At 30.7% G+C, this 22,813-nt stretch overlaps 2 protein-coding genes across 2 annotated transcripts; one reads left to right on the top strand and one right to left on the bottom strand.

Moving 5' to 3' along the window:
* Positions 1-12,052: 12,052 nt before the first annotated feature.
* Positions 12,053-14,128, top strand: LOC112785402 (uncharacterized). The gene is made up of 2 exons (XM_025828875.3): positions 12,053-12,523; positions 12,687-14,128. The coding sequence occupies exons 1-2, from the start codon at positions 12,470-12,472 to the stop codon at positions 13,449-13,451; spliced, it is 819 nt and encodes a 272-aa protein (XP_025684660.1). The 5' UTR covers positions 12,053-12,469; the 3' UTR covers positions 13,452-14,128.
* Positions 14,129-15,509: 1,381 nt separating this feature from the next.
* Positions 15,510-22,283, bottom strand: LOC112785285 (DNA ligase 1). Its single transcript, XM_025828749.3, has 18 exons — positions 21,525-22,283; positions 21,287-21,398; positions 21,058-21,174; positions 20,429-20,530; positions 20,228-20,344; positions 19,694-19,924; positions 19,506-19,600; positions 19,243-19,330; positions 18,957-19,088; positions 18,223-18,335; positions 18,008-18,109; positions 17,868-17,929; positions 17,602-17,673; positions 17,440-17,513; positions 17,315-17,371; positions 17,021-17,098; positions 16,355-16,432; positions 15,510-16,068 (listed from the first exon to the last, which is right to left on the bottom strand). The coding sequence occupies exons 1-18, from the start codon at positions 22,190-22,192 to the stop codon at positions 15,853-15,855; spliced, it is 2,514 nt and encodes an 837-aa protein (XP_025684534.1). The 5' UTR covers positions 22,193-22,283; the 3' UTR covers positions 15,510-15,852.
* Positions 22,284-22,813: the final 530 nt, after the last annotated feature.

Raw genomic sequence — 22,813 nt, 5'->3', positions numbered from 1 at the left:
CTTGGCACTTACCCTCCTTTTGATGGATTACTCTATCTATAATAATATTAATAATCACATTTCACCTGGAATAAGACAAAGTTTAAGGATTTTAGAAGGGAAATAATTAAATTAAAGTACAAATTTATTTAAATTTTCAATGTTTTTAATATATTGTTTTTTAGCTTTTTAATATTCTAAAATTTATTTGTTTTGAAAGAATATAAAATAGTAACCCTTCAAATTCATATTTCTAGACATCCTTTTAACTTTCAAATAAAAAAATTTCATTGCGTTTTTTATATTCAAATAATTTAGTAAGATAAAATCATTACTCCTCACTAAATTTTTTATTTAAACAAATGTTCATTTAAAAAAAATTATGTCGTCATAAATAAATATGTAGTTAAAAAATTAGATAATATTAATTAATTATTTACGAAATAAATAAGACAAAAATGCATAAAATATAGGAAAAAATAAACTAAAAAAATGTATATAATTAATTTTAAACATTTATTTAAAATTGGAGATGAAAGTAGTAATATGGACATCTAGTACTAGTAATGGTGAAGTGTGAAAGAGTGAAAATGGAGCCCACAGATCAGAATGCAGAAAAAAACATGCTCTTGTTTTTTCGGATTTTGGATTTTGTTATTTTCTTAACAAATAATATTAGGCCACGTGGCACTATCTAACGACCAATCTATGATGCTCACATGCAACGATCTGGTCGGAATAAACGACAAAACAAGGCGTCGTTTTATTACCCTTCCAGAACCAAAAGCCATGTGAATTCAATTTTTATATTTTTTGAAAATTCACAAGGTAGTTTCACAAGCTACGCATGTGATGTAGGTTAGTTGCACTATGATCTTGTGCTAAGATTTTAATTTAATTTTCTTAACCTTTTTTCAGATTATGTTACATTATAAGCCATTGTCTTTATCCAACCATATATTACGAAAGGAATAAGTTAAATAAATCATCACATTCACAAAACATAATTTAATATTGAATCTTGTTAGCTAGTCATAAAACTCTTACACTGATTATAATTTAAAATTTGACTATGCTACGCGTACACCAAAATCAGCTAACAGTATAAAAAAACTCATAAAAAGTTGTGTTAATTTTCTCATCTAGTGAAAAAAAAGATTTTGTTAAGAGTTTTTTTTTTTAAAAAAATTTAACATAATAAAGTAGAGCAACTAACTAAAAAATCTGAAATAACTAGTCGAACACTAAATATGAATCCGTAATACAGTCATTTTTAGTATTGCTATCAACAACTAGAAAAAACAAAATCAACCCACTCTTTGTAACTTTTAATTGACTTGATAATTTTTTCATACCTACTTTTTTATTCCTGAAAATTTTAGTATTTTTTTAAACTACGTATTTCAAATGATAACAAAAAAGTTAATCAATTATCTATTATTACGTTATAAATTGCTGAATTGTTTAAAGTGTTACTGAATTGTTTCTAGAATAGTAGATATTTCAAATGATATTTTGTTAAGAATATTAAGAGAGATATCTATAAATAAAAAATAATATCGTAATACATGTTAATTACATATATCTCTATTTAAAAAAATCTTTAAATTATGAATATTTCAATATTAAAATCCTTAAATTCATTCAGACAGCATTATATGCTAAAAGATTTAGTTAAGAAGAAATCATATCACAAACATGCATGGGGATCTTTCATAATCCTAGTTAAGGGTTGCTTACAAGAGAGAGTTTATCTATGTCATAACAATTCCTCTATTCTATATTTCATGCATGATTCAAAGTATAAAAATATATAATAACTGAATCAATTTAAGTATTAAAATTTAGTTAATCGGGCCCCAACTTCTTTTATTTATTTATTTATTTATTTTTGTGTGTGTGTGTGTGTTAACGACTGCTTGGGATTCCAAAAATCTACAAAACATGATATGATTGGTGATGGAATTGACGACCCACCTAAAGACTTTAATCAAAAGAAAAAAGTAGCTCCCTCTATAGCTAAGTGAAATTAAACTATATATATTTAATAATCTTAATTAAATAAAATTGTATCTATTCTTGATTTTACTTTGAGTGAATGGAACCCACACGGTTTAAACAAAGTTGTCATCCATAATTCTCTATTAGCCGTTAATTTAAGACCCCACTTATGATGGACTAAACACACTCCATATATGTGTTAATCTAAGTTCTAATTACATGTTAATATATATTCCATTCTTGATGTTACCTAAAGCTTAGGTAAATTTTAGTTGTTCTTGTGTTTGATTTGATTTGAGGGTTACACACAATAATTCATTTACTCTCTTAAGAAAATACAACTTGATTTAATTTGTTGATGCATCTATCACATGCATGCAGACCAAAATTGGTCATATTCAAACGCTGCATTTAATTTGATTATAATTTTATAATTGATATGTTTACGTGCATGAAAGTAACGTATAGCCTTTTTTAATTTATCAAATTGAAAGCTTTCGTAGTGGACACCCACTTATTATTTCATTATTAATTTTATTATTATTATTATTATTATTATTATTGTTGTTGTTGTTGTTGTTGTTGTTGTTGTTGTTGTTGTTTTAATCTCAAAAGAAGATTTGAACAATAATATAATATAATACCTATTAAAACGACCATCTAAATTGACCATTAAAATAAAAGAAGAAGATGAATAAACAGAAGAAACAACTATTGTGGTGAAACATAATTTTAAAGGACTAGGCATGATGAAAGCAACACTGTTGTGAAGTATAGGGCTAAAATCATGAAAGAAACTAATCATGCTTGGATCCGAAGAAGAGCATGATGGTATCTTCGGTGAGAAGAGGCTCGAAAGAATGGGAGAAAGCAAAATCGGTTCGGAAGAGAGGCACGAAAATAGCGACAACAACATTAGGCTGAGCGTCGGTGGGGGGCGCATCAGGCTGACCGGCGATGTTGGTGGGAGGATGCGGCGGCGACAGTATTGTTGGCGAGGAATTCAGTGACGCGAGGTGAGGATTGAAGAAGATGACGGTGAGTTTTAGACGTGTATTGGAGGTTACGATAAGATATTAGAAATAACCATACATAGTGTGAATAGGTTTAAATACTAATTTTAATTTTTCAAATTTTAAATTTTAAAATTAATTAATGAATTAATAATATAATTTTTAATTATAATTTTATTTTTTTTAATCTATTATATGTACACATTTGTACACAATATTGGTTCCAAATACTTTCTCTTAAAGTATTAATGTAATAAGACGTGTGGTATTAGTATCACTAAAATTAAAACCTTTAGCATTTTATTAGACCAAAACTTAAAAAAAAAAAATTAATAGCAGAGACTAAAATAAAAACTTTTTAAATTTTGTTGGATCAAAATCCATAAAAAAAATTAGAGAGATCAAACTAATTAAAAACATGTACTTTATAGAAACAAAAGACTTATTTAATTAACTCTATTTTCTACTATATAAAATTGATTTTAATTAAGACTTGCAATAAGTTTGTCTATATAAAAATAGATATTGCTTTTTTGTTTTGGTGTATATTCTAGTTGTGTGTAAAAGATTGAAATTAAAGCATAGTAATCAAAAGGGGTAGAATATATCTATATATTCCGCGACAACAATAATAATGTAATTAACTTTGGGATCACTTTGAATTTGAGCTAAGCAGAATGATTATTCTATTGCCTATTATTGGTGGCAACTAATTAACCACTTAACTTTCATAAGTATCATTAATTATTTCTATTTCCCTTACTTTTGCTATTCTTAACAGTTAACACAAGACACAAGTTGATTATAAAAGCAAATGTTCCCCTTAACCTTAAATCTAGCAAGGACATGCATAAATCCCAATCTCATAACAAAACAAATATTAATATAACCTCAAAAGTCAAAACTTTCAACTTATTATTATTATTATTATTATTATTATTATTATTATTATTATTATTATTATTAGCTCAAGTTCACATATTAAGAAGATATATATAACCCAAAAAAAATTGTAAAAAAAATTCAATTGGTGGAAATTAAAGGAATGATGTCTACTAAACATTTATAAAGTGTTAATTATTTGTTTAGGGTGAAAAATATGTTAGGTGTGTAGTGTACTCATCATGGCCCCTACCAACACTTTATCACTTTTATGTATCAAGGTAACACAGAAAAGGACTTTTTTTTATTACTTTTTTTATATATCATTCAAAAAAAATTAGACAAATAATTTTTTAGTATTTTTTTAAAATATTATTCAAATAATATATATACATCTATCACAAAGATATATATATAGATCCTGTGTACAGTGACCTTGCACCTACTACTACTGCCGCCACCACTCATCAATAATATGATCTACCAAAAATCTAATTATTGTTTCTTAATTCTTAATATAATAATATTCTGAGAAAATTAATAACAATAATCAATAACTATTATAATTCATTTTGTCATCATTACTCTCTCGAAGCACAATTCTTCTTTTCTAGTAAGCTCTAATAACCCTTAAATAAATGTCACATCTAACTAATTATGGAATCCCTCTAATAATTAACACTTCTCTACTTACATAAGGCAAAGATTAATTATGAATTATAAGGTGTTTAATTAATATAGACTATATGTGACAAAAAAATGAAATAAAGTTATATATGTACAAGATTTCGTATATAAGATATATATAGTATGAATATATATTTTGGATACTACTCTTTTTACTCATGCTTTTGAAACATTCTTAATTAATTCAAATCAAGTAAAATATAATGTACATACTCTAATTAAATGGGATAATTATATTGATATCATTGCATAGTCTTGACTTTTAAAACATTAATCATCGTAACAACTCCGGCGTGGAATGTACGAATTATAAGCAATACACTGTAGTTTTGATTTTTGAAGGATTGAATCAAAAGAATCTAATAAAACTCAACTTTATTTTATTCCCCGAAGAAAACAAATTAATTAAATTTTGATGGATATGGAGTAAATGTGACTCCTAAGACAGATGCCAAAATCAATGTGGCTCTCACGTGTTTCTGTCTTTCTAATGAATTTCTTTATCCATGCATAACCCTCAACACACAACATTTCATTTTGACTTTATCATATATATCAAATAAAATAAAATTTCATATTTAATTAGTATTACACATGTGTTATTTTTAAGAGCGTATATTGTTAAATTATACTCCTAATATAATGATATTATTTTCAATATATAGCATATTTATAATAAAATTTTGTCGAATTAAGAGAGTGAGATTATCATTATTTTAGAATATACAACCATAATATAATGTAGGGGAGCTAGGGGACCCTTGATTGGTTTTTTTTTTTTTTTTTTTTTCTTATTGATTGGGTTGATATTTGGATACCTTTGTAGGCATGTTAAGGGTTCAAAGTAATTACCTCTCATCAATTTGATTAGAATTTTGCACTCCATTTCTCCAACCGGATCATATACCTTTGCTACTATATTATGTGCTCAACCCAAGAAAGAACCACAAATACGATCATGTAGGACCCATTCAAGATGAATTATTGGTCCCATCACAACCCAACAAGTTTCGATATTGTAAATCTAATAATATTTGAAAGATTATATAATAATAAATTAACAATATTGATGATGATTTTATATATAATTTCGCTACGTTAGTAACAGTATTTCTACCAATTTCTACTAACTCTTATTTATAATTATGTTTAATGAAAGTATTTTTGTAAATGTATCTAATAAAAATATCTTTTTTATAGCTATGTTTAATAGAAGTGTCTTTATAGATATATTTTTTAGATATGTCTCTTTATATATATATTTAAAATATAATAATTAATTATTGTTGACGATGAATAATTGACAAATTATATGTTGGTACCCTATATTTTTTTTTATATATAATTAATTAACCTATTAAAATGTTGATAATAACGTATTATAGAGAGGCAACTATTTATGTTAAATAGTTTAATTTCCGTTTCTTTTTTCCCCTACAATATTCTAGGAGATCAAAGTGATTAAATTATAATAATCATATGTTATGTCTTTTCTATTAGTGCAATGGCATATTTTTCTTGTTCTTTTCTATTTTCCTTTTCTAGAAGAACAACGTATTTGTACCAATAAACGCTCAATTCTTGAAGTATATATATATAATATATATATGAATGGGGAATATGAAACTTTATTGGTAATGAGAAATGCTATTTCACTCACACACACAAAGAGACGAATCTAGCATTTTTTGCTATTTTAATTTTAATTTTAATTTATGTAATAAATTAGTTCATAATACATGCCACACGTTAATTAAGCAAAGGCCATGAATATAATGTAGTGGACGGCACAAAGGCCAAAAGTTCCTAAAATTCTTGAACCCCATAAGAAGACAACATATTAGTGCCATCTCTTTGTACTATTGATATAAAAAAATTTTATATATAACATAAATTAAATCAGAGAGTATACAACTAATAATAAAGAATCCTTGTAGCCACACTATATATTCACTAGTAGTGAAGACCAAATTAAATAAATCAAATGCTTAAAAACAAAAACATCATAAGTATGGTTTTCAAGGTCCTTATTGTCTCCATTTTAATGCTTCATTTTGCCGCCACACTTAAGCATGCATAGATAGGTTTGATTAATAATTATTTGAGAAATTATTTATTTATTTATTTATTATGAAACAAAGATTCTAATCAAACATAGATGCGACATAAAGGTGCGGCGCACTATTCACCTCCTTTTTGTGTTTGGGCTTTGTATTATCAATTTGGATTATTATTTAACCATACCCTTTTATGATTTTATCTTCCTTGAGAGTAAAAAACAATGATGCAAATATTTTTGTCCATTAATTATATATATTAAATTAGTAGGTGCCCTATATGATAACACATCATGGAATTAACTAATTTATTTACCCTCATCATAAGGTTAACGGCCATTATTCAAAAAAATAAAATAATAATAATAATAATAATATAAAAAATGACATGAACCGGACACGTGTCCTACTCTAAAGGGTATATAAATGTTGTAATGTTGATAACTTGATTGATCTAGATGTGGGTTGCCCTAGTAGGGTCTAGGGTTTTAATTTTTCAGGGGGTTACCCTAGTAGTGGCTAGCTGAGAATTGATCAAATAAAATTGATATTTAATATATATTATAAATTATGATAGATTATAAAGTATAGGGTGTGTGAGGGTCCAAAATTAGTCAAATGGAAGGCTCCTTTCCACAGAGCATGACTTTTATTGTTTTTGAAAGGGGTCCCTCACACCTTTTTTTGGGCAAATATTGGTGGGAAAGTTTGGTTACCAGCTCCTTTTTGTGACCAATAAAACAAAAGATTGATAGATACTATTATTACCATGCCAATGAGTGAGATATATATATATATATATATATATATATATATATATATATATATATATATATATAGGCAAAGATTGCAACATGTTATATCTTTTCTTTATTATTTATGGTTGTATTATGAGGCATATGTTAAGCATTTGTGCAACATGCAACCCTAATACCCTATTTCTCAAGTCAAATTAAAGTTGATTGTCTTTGACTTTGTTTTAAGGGAAAAAAAAGGTTGTCATAAGAAAAAACATTTCATGAATTCTTATTTTACTTCATAATTAATATATATGATGCATGTATATATTCACATCATATAGTGTAAATGTGAGTGAAAGGGAGAAATATTATGTATAAGTAAAAATATGAAATTTTGGTATGCTAATAAGTTGAAAGGTAATTTTTTAGAAAAAAAAGTTACCAATGAGTTTTATTATCTTATGGAAAAAATTACAGATGGAACTAATTTATAAAAGTTTTCACTCTATTTTAATTTACCCTACTTGACCAAATATACTCTATTTGATTATAACAATGATGTGATTAATTATGTGAATTTCATATAGTTTAGAGACTTTACATTCTATTTGAATGCATTTGAAGAAATATCTAATAATAATGACAACATCTAAAATATTAGGGAGTGTTGAAATTAAATAAATAAATAAATTTATTTTAATAGCTAAAATAATTATCATAGCTACAATTATTGAAATTCTAAGAATCGTGTATAACGTTTAGTATTAGCTAATAAAAATTTCGAAGGTTTTGAATTCAGAATAACGAACTAGCTGTGTTACCTAAATAAATAAATAAAATTTGATTTGATCAAAAGTTTAGCTTAATGTAGTTGTGGAAAGCCAAGATGATTGAATAGAAAAATGAAAAAAATCAAAGAGACATTCTAATAAAGATGAAAGAAAATGGGAGAATTAAGAGATGACCGGCGAGTGAGTTTTTCAACGATAAAACCATTTTATTTATTTATTTATTATATATATATTGAAGGTTGAAGCTAGCAAACAAAAAATTCTTCTCTCGAAATTCCGATTAAAGTTAAAAGAATTCTACCTAATATTGAACTTTATTTATATGACTGCAGTTTAATTAAATTATTATTACCAATTATTTCAAAGACTAGTCATGCTTTCTACACATAGTGTCCACATTGAACCTCTTAAATTGTTGAAATTTTCAACCAAAACAAACACAATATATAGGAAGCTAATTAATTACAAAAATCTTTTTCTTAACTAATGTATTGAAAAACTTTTTTTTTTAATTTAAAAACTGTGTATGTATACCTAAATTAAAACTTTTATTATTATTATTATTATTGATTTGGAAGCTAAGTCATAGGTCTTATTTGAGTAGACTCCGATAGTGTTTCAAATAAAATAAAACAATAGTAGCTCTTGGTATTATCAAATATTCTAAAATTTTTATTATTTAAAGGTACATGCAAAACCAAAGTGTGGAAATAATGTCATGTAGACCAAGAAATTGGTTATAGAATTTGCAATAATAAAAACAAAGTAACTCTTTGGATTTACTGCAAGATGCACCCCACGTGGGACGAAAATGAAAATAAAGGTCAGATTGCAATGTTTGGCTTAGAATGGTAATGGATGCAAAATGTGATTTATGACTTTGTGCCAAACAACAATAATTAACTTGGGTAATGTTAGAGAGATAAAAAAAATTAAATTTATCTTATTTAGTATTTATAATTAATAATAGAAAAATATTAGATAAATAATGATTATTGTGAACAATATGAATAATTATTAATCAAATAAAAATATATTATATTTCTAAATTAATTATATAAATTTTAATATTAAAATAACCATTCGTACACCTAATGAAATGAATATCCGATATATCTATTGTTCACATTGTTTAATATTTTCATTGTCTATCTATATTTTTCCTTAATAATATTATATAAGATAAGTTTAGACTATTTTAACTAATTTTTTATTTTGCAAAAATTATTGAATTAAATTTATCAGTGCAATTTATAAATAATATATTATCAATAATACTAGGGAATCAAGATAGTTCCAGCAAAATATCAGCCAAATGTCTCTGGGTGAATCCAAAATCTCTATGTGAATGATGCTTATACTAGGTATTAAAATGTTTTTTTCTTTGTAAATTGGATGGTTCTGAATCTGTTTTCTGATTTATTATGTTTTAGGCATTTGGAGAGAGAAGGATGGTGAAGAGACAAAAGCTAATTGAATCAGTTTCTGTGATTCACGTTGCAATGATACTGAACGTATCTTCTCCTAATTTGAATGTGGTAAAATATTTAATAACTAATATTTTAAATCATAAATAAATAAAATTAATTATTATATTTATAATTAATTAAGTTGTTATATTTTTAGCTGATTCAGAATTGGTTCCATATACTTTTCCTATATTTATATTACAATGACATTATTTTTATATTAATTGTTCAAAAAATATTGATATTAAAATAGTATCCATTTTAAAAAAAAATATGTACACCTAATGAGATTGATATACCTATATTTATCTTGGGTAAATTTTTGTTTATTAATTAGTGTAAAACTTCCATTTATATATGATTTTTAACCATATTGAACCATTGGTTTTTATTATTTTATATTGAAAGGTAATAATCACTGTTTTTTTACGGTCACTTTCCTGTATCCTAGAATTGAGTTTGTTGTTCAATAATATGGAAGCAAAGAACAAAGATAGCTAGAAAGTAGAAAAATAGACCTCAAGTGAATATGACTTTGCTCCAATGGTTGAAACCATAACAAAAAAGCACAAATCAATTGGATAAAACTGGTTTCCATGGCCCCCCTTTCTATCATCAATTTGCCTTCTCATACCTACTATAGTTTTTCTTTGTGCACAGTGTTCAGTTTCTTTTTTAGAAAAAAAAAATTTGAATATTTATGATGGAAAATATTGCTTTAAATTATGTAGTTTTCAAGCTTATTGTTATTAGTAAATATTTCTGACGTATCATCAATATAAATATTTTTGAGACTCATTAATTAATTAACCAGAATCTTTATTTCATGTATGTGGTTAAAGATTTGTTTGGACCACCTTTTAAAGATCTTTTTTTGAATTATTTTTTTTAAAAGATCTTATAGAAAAATAAAAGTAATTTTATATTTGGGTATCTTATACTAAAATTAAATATCTTTTTATCTATCAATTATGTTTGGATATAATAATATAAAAAATGCTTTTTATTTATTTATTATATGAAAAATATTTTTTTGAAAGAAAAAAGATCTTTTTTAAAAAATATGTAAATTACAGCTTCTCAAAAAAGATATTTTTTTATTTTTCTAGTACTTTTATTTTTACTGTTAGAAATTTGCCAAACACACTAAAAAATAAAAAAATATTTTTTTCATTGAAAAATGATCTTTTTTTACCAAAATAATAACACCCAAACAAACACTAACACACATTGAAATAATCAAATTTAAAATATTGTATATGCTTTTAAATTTTTATTGACTGAGTATTATTCAACAATTTGGGAAGTAAAAAATTAAAAAAAAAAATTAAAAGAAGAGGAAGTTGTTTTGTGTGTGCAACAGTGGCAATGAAGAAGCGATGATTTGTTGACACCCAAAAGAGAATAGTGCTGTAGCAATAGAGAATAGTTCATCACATTCACAAAGAAAAACTATGTAAATACACTATTAGATATTCAAGGGGACATAGGATTAGGCCAAGTTTGGCTTCTCACAACTCTTTTTAAACGTGTTTATTACACTTTATAAAATAAATGATAGAAATTTATCTGTAATTATTTTTATGTAAAAATTGATAATTAATAATTATTAAATGATAATTTAATTAAAATATTAAATTATTTAACAAATTTTAATTATGTGCATATGGTTAGTATTTATACATGAAATACATATAATATTTACAAATATGTTCACACTGGAATATGATAACATTAAAATATATCGTCTTAGTATGACTAAATTTTTAGAGTGATCTTTAAGATTTATGTTGGACATCGATTTGAATTTTGAATTTTTAATTACACTATTGTTGCTTTTGAAATTGAGTTTTGAACATTATAGTAATTTTTCTATTAGCAATAACTCAACAAATAGAATAATAATTTGACACTCTCTTGTCATGTTAGAAACAAAATATTAGCTTATCATTTCATTTGTTGAGTTTCTGTCAAAAAGAAATTAAAAAATTACTATTAAAAATAGTAACACTATCCAAACTTGAAAATACTCACATTGTTCTTTATCCATTTGGGACGAGCTAATTATTTATTACGGTGTGGCAGATTTTTAACGTGTCAGAATACATTTAGGTAATATCCACCCATTATATATGATATATGTAATATACGTAAAATAATTAATAATATTATATTATTTTTAAATTTTTATTTTAATTTATATTATATATATGATGATAGTTATATAAATTTTAAAAATTAATTTGATTTGTTAAATTTTAATAATTATAAAAATACAGAAAATACTTGTAAAGATAAATTAAAATTTAATATTTTACTATCCACAAATAAATAAAAACAGAACAAATTCTATAAAAATTATTATAAAATTGGATGAAATCAAGTAGGACAAAATCGCACCTCTACTTATTCATTGCCACCACTAATCACTATAACATTTAAAACTCAATCTCAAAACAATAATAGTATAATTGAAACTTCAAAAATCAATTTAATACAAAATCAAACCACCATAAAAATTTAGTCCTCTTAGTATACATAAGAAAACACTAGTATCTGCATCTTTAAAATCTGTTTCTATTTAGTATTCTTATTATTTATTTATTGATTATGGTGGAAAAGACGAAAACCCAAAGTGAGAAAGCAAGAAAGAAGGTATAAACAGTATATTGACCAAGTTATAAAAGAGCTTCATCCATCACCCAAATCCCCCTTAGGCCTTAACCTTAACCCTCTCTTTCTTTTCCTTTTCTTCTTCTTTCTTTGTGTCTCTTTAATAACCTTCTTCATCTCTCTCTGAAATCCAAAGCAACAACATAGCATAGATATCAATTTGCCATTTTGAGCTACATGGACAACCAACGCAACCATCTTCATTCTTTCGCTTACTTCTGCCCCGGAAAGGTACATACATACCCACCTACCTACTTTACTTCATTCATTCATAATGCTTAGTGGTGAGTTAACTTGCATGCTTTAGATACAAATGGGTCTAATAAAAAACATATCTTTGTGGATGTTGAGTGCTAAAATTCTTGCATTGCTTGTGTTTGTGTTAATTCCGCAGTCAATGGAGGAGCTGAAGCACTCACTATTATGCACAACACTGGACCTTGAACAAACAAAAGCTGCAGTTCAAGCAGAGCTCAAAAAGAGGGATGATCAGCTTCACAACATGAGGGAGCTTCTCAACAAGGCCATAAGGGAAAGAGATGAAGCTCAAGACAAATACCAGAGGCTTATCTTGGAGAAGTTATTTCTTCAACAACAGCAGCAGCAAAATGCTCCTCTCTCTGGAATTTCAAGCATTGAGGATGATCCTAGAAGAGGGATTGACTCAAGCAATGGCCTTTCATCTTCTGATTGTGAAGAAAGCATAGTGTCCTCTCCAGTTATGGAGCATTTGACTCAACCCCAAATGCAAATGCAAATGCAAACTCAGCCTCCACCACCACAACCACCATTAGTACCATCTTCTGTGAGTGATTCAATGATTGAGTTGACACCAGATAGGCCATTACCTGAAAAGGGGAAGCTTTTGCAGGCAGTCATGAAAGCTGGCCCTCTTCTTCAGACCCTTCTCCTTGCTGGACCACTTCCTCAGTGGAGACACCCTCCACCACCACTTGAGTCCTTTGAGATACCCCCTGTCACTATTCCTTCTGTGGTGGCACCACAACCACCACAGCTTCTCCACCAAGACTCCTTCATCAATGGAAGCTGCAATAACACTGCCACCAACAACTGTGGAAGGGTCAGTAGGAAAAGGGCTTTCTGTGAGAGCACTGATTCTCCTTCAGAGACCAAGTACCAAAGGATTGTACTCCACTGACTCTGTCACTCTGTCACTACTACTTCTACTGCTACTACTACTACTAAGTAGTACTAAGTCAAATTCGCTCATTTTAGTTAAAATTTATATATTTACAATCTTATAGGTTTAAAAAGATTAGGAATAGCAAGGTGGTATTGCAACTGATCTAGCATATGTACAGTGTTTGCTCTAGAGCGGTGAGTTTATCCGGATTTTAACTATGTTGGAGAAGATTAAAAAGAAGCAAAGGTCATGTTTTTGGCTTTTGGTGATACTGGGGTGGATGAAGGAACTTATCCTTGGCATTTTCACCCTTCTCTTCACATTGTTCTTTTGTTACCGTGTGAAGAAGTGAAAAGGGTCTTCGAAATTGTAATGTAATGTAACTAAGATACTGTAGCTCAGTTCAGCAAGTGGTGTGTGTGTGTGTGTGTGTGAGTGTGTGTGTGTTTATTTTGTGTGTGAGAGAATGAGATTGATCTGTGTATAAGATCACATCAACAATTAAGAGGGATGAGTGATTGGGTGTGGAGTCGTTGGGGTTGGGAGATTGGTGTGGCCAACAACCAAAGGGAAGGCCTTTGAGCTCTACTTGTCGGGTTAGAGGGACCCACAAATCAGAATCAGGATCTATTACCGGTGTGATGTATGATTATATTGATCTTTTTTGTTTAGGCAACTTAATGATTCTTCAAGTCTCTAATCTTCTTTTGAAGGATTATTATTTATCTATCTATCTTTACGCCTCTTTTGTGTAATCCTAATACTAATTGTCTTATTAAAGCCTCTTTTTTATGTATCTGAACCCACTTGACCTGTTTATCATTACAATTAAGAGCGAGCCAATGTTTATCTTCTTTTTTGAAGAGGGACAAGAACACATAACTTTGACAAACATAATCTATCATGTTCGGTGGAAGCATGGTAAAGAAAGGAAAAATAATACCCTATTACCAACAAGCAACAAATTAAGCATGCTATATTAAGGTATTAAAAAAAAGGGTTATCTTTGGTCTTGTGCAACAAGGTACCAACTACCAAGTATGTTAGCAAAGTGTCAATTTTGCAGTTATCAACATCGATTACAAGGATGTAAGCCATGTTCTCTATAAATGTGGCCATGTTACTCTGCCATCTCCATAAATCACATGGATAGTGTTCTCTAGAGGAGACAGGTAGAGATACAAAGAACGAATGCATAGCTTGGTTCTTAAGTAATGTATGTATTGCACGTAATTTCCAACTGTTATACTATGTATTAGCGTTATTACCTTGTAGATAATGATCATGTATGAGAAGCAAATTGATTTCCTAGTGGAAAAAAGAAGAAAAAAATATAACACTATGTCTATGTGTTACTTTCATTACGTCAATGAATATATCCTGTTAAGAACGGCAATGAAAGAAGTCCCAGAAAACACGCTAAGACACAATCACAATCCTCATTTCTCAACAGTTAACAATGGCTGCGCAAATGGCGCCACTCGTGCCTTACAGGACATTAGAAGAAAAAACAACCTATTAGTCAAGACGAGGCCTGATAAGAACAAAATCAATGCAACACATGTTAACATCACAAAGAAGATTGTACACATAGGACACAAAGCCCAAGCCCATGGATTCAATGATGGGCTTAAGTTCAAGGAACAGAATAATTATCACCACCGAAAAATTATGGAGAAGTTTCAAAGTTGGTGACTGCGTTCAATGTGTAAAAGGTTTAGGACGTCTTATTCAAAAGAAAAGGCCATATAGGCTTTTGGAGATGAAGGAAGACTTGCTTGACCACAGCCCCATTTGTTCAAAATAAAAAAATTAGGCAGAACTCTACTAAGTGTCACTAGAAGGCAATCATTGAACCAAGTCCTCCTTTCCAATCTTTACAGAGTTTTTCAGGTTTCAACAAGACTTGGCAACATTCTATGGTTGGAATATTATTTTATCTTATCTTCTGAGTCAGGTCCATTGGGGGCATTAAGGTACATAGATATCTGATACAGTGACACCTAGAAGAGTTAGAAAGAATGCAAGTACATTGTACTATTCAAAAACAAACGATACCAAGACATGTGCATGTGGCAGAATTAGCTCTAAAAATTGAAGATGCCAAGACCATGTGCAAATTACTAAGCAGCCTTAACTTGTCAAAGGGGAAACAAAATTTCTATACAAGTTAACACTACTAGCCGCTACATGAACAGGGAAGGGAAACTTCCCAAGATTATCCCAATAACAATGTAATTTGACGCAAATGCCAATTCCACATTGCAAGCTAAATTTTCAATTTATGAAAAATGAGCAACTGTGATCTCTACATATGCTTATATGTAAAGAATTTGCCTCTGCACATTAGACTAACATTGGATGATCAGCAAAAATGCTGAGATTCTATTGGTACAACAGCGTATGACAGCAGCCCTCACTTATCTTCATCTTCATCTGCATCTACATCTACATCTTCATCTTCATCTTCATCTGCGACTTCGTCTTCGTCTTTGTCTTCACTGCCAATCTGTTTTTTTGGTGACTCACTGCCAATCTGTTTTTTTGGTGACTCACTACCATCCTGTTTGTTTTTTTCTTTTTCTTTTTCTTTAGTTTGAGCGGCTTTTTGAGCATTATACATCTCAGCAACCTGTAAAAAGGGATTAAAGCATGTCAACAGAATCAAATGTTTCCATTTCCCAGTTACTATTATTATAGTCAGACAATGAACATGAGAAATGCTCAAAACCTTGCGCACATAAGTCTTAAGTTGACTAAACAAGCTCAATCACAAAGCATTGTTCCCAACAGGGCAACAGATTATGAAAACTAATTAACCACAGTAATTATCTAATTAATTAATTTTGTCATTGACCTAATGCACCCAACTTAGATGCTACAAGTTTATGTAAGAACTCGTGAAGATTATACTTCACCTGCTCAGATGATGAGGCCTGCTCGGGTGTTTTGTCAGGTCGAACTCGAACTAGCCGTGGGAATCTAAGAGATATGCCCTTTAGGGGGGAAAAATACATAGAGGAACACCATTAAAGCCTGTCAATGAAAGTTAAATGCAGCAAGTGCTAAAAATAGTGATAAAAAATGAAGGATGAAATTCTGTGTCTCTGACGTTCGAGTTAAGTTCTAATTTTGTTTCTAACATTGAAATGTCAATTTTTTTTCCCGAGCGTCTTTTTGTCATATCTAAGTCTTCTAGTTAAAACTAAAATTTTTTCTTTAAAAAATGTCCCTTTTCCTCCATCATTATCATCTTCTAGGCAGTGACCAACAATTGTAATTGTGGTGGCTGTAGCGGTGGTTGTAGTGATTTGGTAGTAAAAATGATAGAAGAATAAGAAAAAAAATATGATAATAATAGAGGGAAAAGGATATTTTCGGAAGAAGTTTTAATTTTGACTATTAGACAAAGTAGAACAAAATAAGATGTTTCGGAAAAAATAAGACATTTCAAAGATATGAAATTAAGATTTAACCCAAATGTTAGAGACTAAGACAGTATTTTACCGTAACATGAATAACCAAAACGAGAAACCAAAAATTGTAGTTTCTATAATCAACTCATTGTTTCTACTTTCTAGTACCTTATCTGAATCTACTATGCCCACTGCAGCTCGGTAAACTGGGCTAATGGTCAAATCTGCAGCTTTCACCTCCCACACCTGAATAAATTGCGATATAACACTATACTTAAGGAAATATAGTTTAAGTGCTACTTATCAATGGCATATAGTACACTAATAGAAAATGACCTCATATCTTCCATTTAAGCAATAGAAAGAAGTGTGCAGTATTCCAATAATCAAGAGGCAAATGACAACTCATTGACAGAACTAGAGAACAAGAACAAAATTACCAAGGGCATACAACACTCTTACCTCACTAGCTTCAAACCAGACATCAGGCTTCATTTTATCTCCACATTGATAGTATCGCTGAAAATCACTAGTAATATTAGGCAGGATTCAAACCAGGTTCAAAGAGGAACAAGAAATGGAGGTACCTTTGGCCCAGGAATCACTTGAGAACCAAGACTTTTAGAACGCTGTTCGAGCACGTCTTCAGTAAATCCCGTTCCTACTCGGTAAAAATTTCAAAATATAAGACAATTAATTTTAAGAAACAAAGGAACTCAAAAGTTACTTAACAACATCCGATCACTCACCAATCTTACAAATACTTTGAAATTCTTCGTTATTGTAGTCATAGCAAGCAAGAAGAAAAGCACCATAGACTCCTACAAGACATCATTCAGCTTTCATTTCAAACCACTTTGAGCTCAGTCTGTAATATTGCATTATGTAGAAAATCCCTATGGCATACATGATATTGACAAGACAATATTGGAGGTAGCTGTTCTGCAATTAATAATAAAAGTAACAAATACAATACAGGCATCAGCATATCATGAAGAGTATACTTTATGATCACCTGTACGTTTCCCACGTCCGTAGAATGCACCTATAGGTACCAAATCTAGTGAGTCCCCTATGCTGCACATTAGAGAGAATGAATAAACAGAAATCCAGTAAGATCTAAGAGAATTAAGAAGTTAAATATTACACCCTTACTTATCCAGATAATCTTTCTTCAGTTTTAGCCAATTGTGTGACCGATTGGAAGGTTCATATGTAGAATCTTCACTTAAAGTTTTAATGATTAATCCCTCACAGCTGCAATTCAAGGGACAAGCCAAATGACAAAATTAAACATAAAATTGGGTGATGGAAAAACAGAAGTGACGAAATTTCTAGACAATTAAAATTAAATAGAATCAATAGGAGACCTTGACGCAACAGCTTTGTCGAGAAATTTCTGAATTTCCTCAATGTCATTTGATGTTATTGCCGTTGCATACTGAAAAACTCCAGTTTCTTCTTCAAAAGAGGCATAAAGATGCTGCAATGAGAAAACAGGCACTTGTCAACATATTGTTCTTTACTTCTTGTTTATACAAAAAGCCTATTAAAAATGAGGCATAACAGTTCACAGCATCTACATGAGATTCAACAACTAATGTTTGCATTCCACTTCATTGTGTGAGTACTTACTAAAAGGGCATAAGCTTTTGGTATTGGTCAATGCCAAATCTTTCAACTAAAGTACACCTGCCGAAGTACTACATTTTTCAATTCAACACAACTCTGCATTGCCTGAATGATATTCTGGCTCAAAGCCATCCAGCCCCATGAGAATATATTTACAGACCTCAGTTTGACAGTACTTGTGGAATCAAATCCTTATCACTAAGTTACAACCTCTTAGCAATGCATTAGCCTAGCACAAGAACTGCATAGTATTTTTAGTTATATCCATGTAAAGGTGTGCCAAGACAAGACACTAACTCAACCTACACTTTACAATGAATGTACTACTTATTGATGCCTTAAAGTTTTGTCTTAAACACCGGAATAACATCTTAGGGTTTGACCTTCAGCTAACCTTATAATAATATTTAAAATACAAGATAAAGGAGACAATAAAATGAAACCATCGGCAGAGCAGAGATAAAAGCTGTACCTCTCTACGGATTTTCAGGTTATCCTGAAGAAGTACTCGGCCATTAAGATACAGTATATCAAAAGCAAATATGCAGACGTCAACCTTTATATTATCCACAGATACATTTTTACGAGGCCGAGTAGTAAGATCCTGTCAAGATATTAGGTCATAAACATAAGTCCAATCTCAACTGCTTACATAAAATAAAAGTAATTGCATCATCTAGACAGGCAAGACAGCATAGAGACGACTATTAGCATAAAAGAATGTCTTACCCACACAAAAGAACCAGTATGAAGTGTACCTGGAAGGAACGGATGGTCTGTTTCTCACGATCATATCCAACAATTTCACAATCAAGAACAAATGATGATACGGTTGATTTCTTTAACCTGTTCATTGATGGCAAATATCAAAATCAATTAAGTTGAAGAAATTTTAGAAGCAGTTGGTGTAATGATTTCAATGTAATCATAACAAAGAGTGTTGATAATAGAAGTATTGATGATGACCCAAAAAAATGTTACTAGTCCTCAATTATAATATTTCCAACTCAGTTTTCTTCACCTTGAAATTGCAGCAACAACATCAGGAAACTTCCCAGTATTCCGCTCAGCATTTCTACTATAAATCTCAACTGAACCATTTTCCATGTAATGTATCTGTCTCAATAAAGTTAATGTCATTGCACATATATAAATAGATAATACTGTGCAGTGTATTTCCAATAGAAAATTTGAACATGAAAGTGTCACCTGGGCACGCTCTCCATCATACTTGTATTCACAAGTAAACTCCACATCTTGCAATGAATTTAGAATATCAGAGATACCCTTCGTTGGTTTTGACAGCATAGGTCCAACTGGAATACCAGGAGTAAAATTACATGTTGATGGAAGTTTCCATACACCATGCGTAAGAAGTGCAGATACTATTTCGTCGTAGACAGGAAGAACAGAGTAGACTTGTTTAACAATTTTTACAGCCTGATGAAAAAAAGAAACCAGAAATAAACAAAAAGGAAATAAAGAAAGAATCACTTCACTAGAGTGGTAGAGCCTATAACTTAATACATAAGAACCACGAAAATGTTGTATCATCATATAGTGCTGAAATGCTAATGCAACCCACAATAGACATTGTCAGCACTCCAGCCTCACAAGAATGAGCTTTGTATACTGATTAACTCCTTGCACTTTGTAACACCCAAACCAAAAACAAACAAAAAACAGACAAACTCTTTGCATCATATTTCCTAAATCTCAACAACCACAATGAGATTAACTTACCTCTTCCAAAGGAGACTTAATGCCATCAGGTGGTTTAGAATGTTCTTCACTCTGTACTGCTGCTTGGCCTAATGCAGCTAAGAGAGTTTGCTCAGCCACACCAATCCGCAATTTTCCCTAGAAAACAAACGCACAATGTGATTAATATTTAATATGGAGAAGTAAGCCTTCTGTATTTTTTCAATAAAGCAAAGCTTCAACCTGTAGAAGACAGATAAGATATTGAGGTTCGCAGTCAGTTGCAGCAACAAGAAGTGCCTTTATATGATTCTTTTTCTTCTTTTGACTGTCTCTTCCAGATTCCTGTACACATTAGAAGTAAGGACAAATTCAGGGAATCCTACCAACATTCAGCTCTCAACCAAATAAATAATAATGAAAAGATCTTCCAAATCCCCAGATACTTGTCTTTCCTTCTCTTACAAGATACGAAATATGCCTATTAAGTATTAATATCCAACATAATCAACTATTAGAGAAGAATTGACTTAAAGACCAAAATACATACAAATCTTTAATTAGTCATGATAGAAAACAAGCCTCTTCCAACCATGATTCAGTATCAACAAATGAGTTGAGATACGGACAATATTCAGGAACTGGAACCATACTAATAAGTCAAGTTCCAATATTTTAAATATAAGAATAGGATCAGATAAGGATTTTTGTTGTTTCTCAGGTGTTCGAAAGAAAATTAAACCTCTAGAAAAACACTAAACACTAACATGTCCCTACATCTAATAACAAAGCACGAGCTTGAGAAAGAGGGAATGTGTTGAAAACCTTGGCAGTGCTTAATTGCATAACATACAAATATGACAAACTTTCACCTTGGCAATAAGACGGAAGGTGTTGAAAACTTTCCTAATAGTCAGAGCCTCAGGCTTCCGCATCATGGACTGAGATGAACGGCATATCTTGGCAACTCTTCCCAAATCACCCTCGCCCTGCCAACAACAAACAACAAGAAAAAATTAATCCTAAAGCAAAATGGCAAGTCATCAAACAATCCCCATTGGGAAAGAGACACTCAAAGACTACAAAACCCAAAAGAGTCACCTGATACTGCTTCTTGATTTTGGATTCAGTACTTCCAGTTGCCTCAGCAAGTGCCTTAATAATCGAAGTCTCGCCAATTCCCAATTCCAGCCCTTCATGCGCCGGAGCAACCCTACCATGCATTTAAACTAACTTAATTTGCATCCAAAGCACTTTAAAATAAAAAAGAATCTTAAAATGAAAGTTAAATTTCACAACTTCTGAATGAAAATGACGCTCTTGGGATTAAAACACTCACCTCTTCGCGAAGAGATAAATCAGAGGCACAAGATCCTCAGGGGTAGAGTATATCACAGTCTTCATCAAATTGCACACAATATCTGTCATCTTGATTCTGCCAGGTTCCGCAGAAATCATTTCAAGCGCCAAAGCCAGCAACGAGAACGGCACAGGCGTGCCCTTCTCCCAACAAGCCACTGAGCTAGGATCGAATTTCGAAGGCTTCGCCTTCAGCTGCGGAATGCGCTTCTTCAGCTCCTGCAAGGCAGATGAAGAAGACACGTGGCGAGTCTTGGTCGGAGGAGGGCCTTCTTTCTCCGGTTCTTGCTTGGGCGGGTCACTCGTTGGCGTAGGAACGGTTTCGGAGGGTTTGGGGTCGTTAGGGTTTAGCGTGGAGGTTGGAGTGGGGAGAGTGGAGGGTGAAGGTTTTCGTTTCTTGGGAGAAGAAACAGTTGGTTGCTGCGACTGCTCGGATTTCTTCTTCTTGGCAGCGGCGGCGGCGGCGGCGCGAGCACCGGACATGAGAGCGTCGAAGGCGGAGGGTGGTTTGGTCATTGTGCGATGGGGGAAAGGGAGAGAGAGAATGTGAGAGGAAAGAGAAGAAGGAAATGCGAAAAAGGAGAGAACTTTAACGGAAATGGGGCGGCAGAGTGGTGGATTGAAGAAGCATGGCCGGAATGCGAGCATCAACGAGAGAGAGAGAGAGAGAAATTTGTGATGATATAAATGGCGGGAATAACACTGCTTCCACTCTTCTTAGAGTTTCACAAATCATACGACCATGAATTATTAATTATTAATTATTATATAATATAGTTTTGCCATTTTAGTTTTCTTTGGGCCTAGAGTCCCGTAACTATTAACTAATCACGAGGCCCAATGATTACAGAATTTTGAAAACACTAGGCCCAATAAAACACTATGTTTGCAACTTTGCATGCAAGGCGGTCTAGCGATAATGATTTTTGCTTTGAAATTTAGTTGAAATCAGTAATAGAGAGGAAAAAAAAAAAGGTATAAGAGGCCAGCTACAATATAAGTCAATTCAAGTTAAGTTTTTGTATTTTTTATTTTAAAATTTAAAAAAATTATAATAGTGGATAGTTATTTTTCGATTCTTTTTCTTTTTTTTTTTACAACAGACCTCCTGTTTTCCAATTAGTTGGCTATCATTTTAGTTAATTTTCTAACGACACCGCAGATAAAAACTTTTAATTTGTGTATGTAAGTGTATATAATATGCGTGATTATTGTGATGTTGTAATACCTAAAATTAAAAACTATTTAAGTCGTCATTCTAAAATAATA

This window comes from Arachis hypogaea, chromosome 3 (assembly GCF_003086295.3).
Source record: "Arachis hypogaea cultivar Tifrunner chromosome 3, arahy.Tifrunner.gnm2.J5K5, whole genome shotgun sequence".
In the NCBI taxonomy this organism is placed as follows: Eukaryota; Viridiplantae; Streptophyta; class Magnoliopsida; order Fabales; family Fabaceae; genus Arachis; species Arachis hypogaea.
This window is presented reverse-complemented; position numbering and strand designations above follow the sequence as displayed.

Coding starts and splice junctions, on each gene's coding strand:
- LOC112785402 (XM_025828875.3), top strand. CDS start 12,470: ATGGACAACCAACGCAACCATCTTCATTCTTTCGCTTACTTCTGCCCC. Junction 12,524..12,686: donor CTTACTTCTGCCCCGGAAAG/GTACATACATAC, acceptor TTAATTCCGCAG/TCAATGGAGGAGCTGAAGCA.
- LOC112785285 (XM_025828749.3), bottom strand. CDS start 22,192: ATGCTCGCATTCCGGCCATGCTTCTTCAATCCACCACTCTGCCGCCCC. Junction 20,345..20,428: donor ATCTTATCTGTCTTCTACAG/GTTGAAGCTTTG, acceptor TTTGTTTTCTAG/GGAAAATTGCGGATTGGTGT. Junction 17,674..17,867: donor CGGACGTGGGAAACGTACAG/GTGATCATAAAG, acceptor GATGTCTTGTAG/GAGTCTATGGTGCTTTTCTT.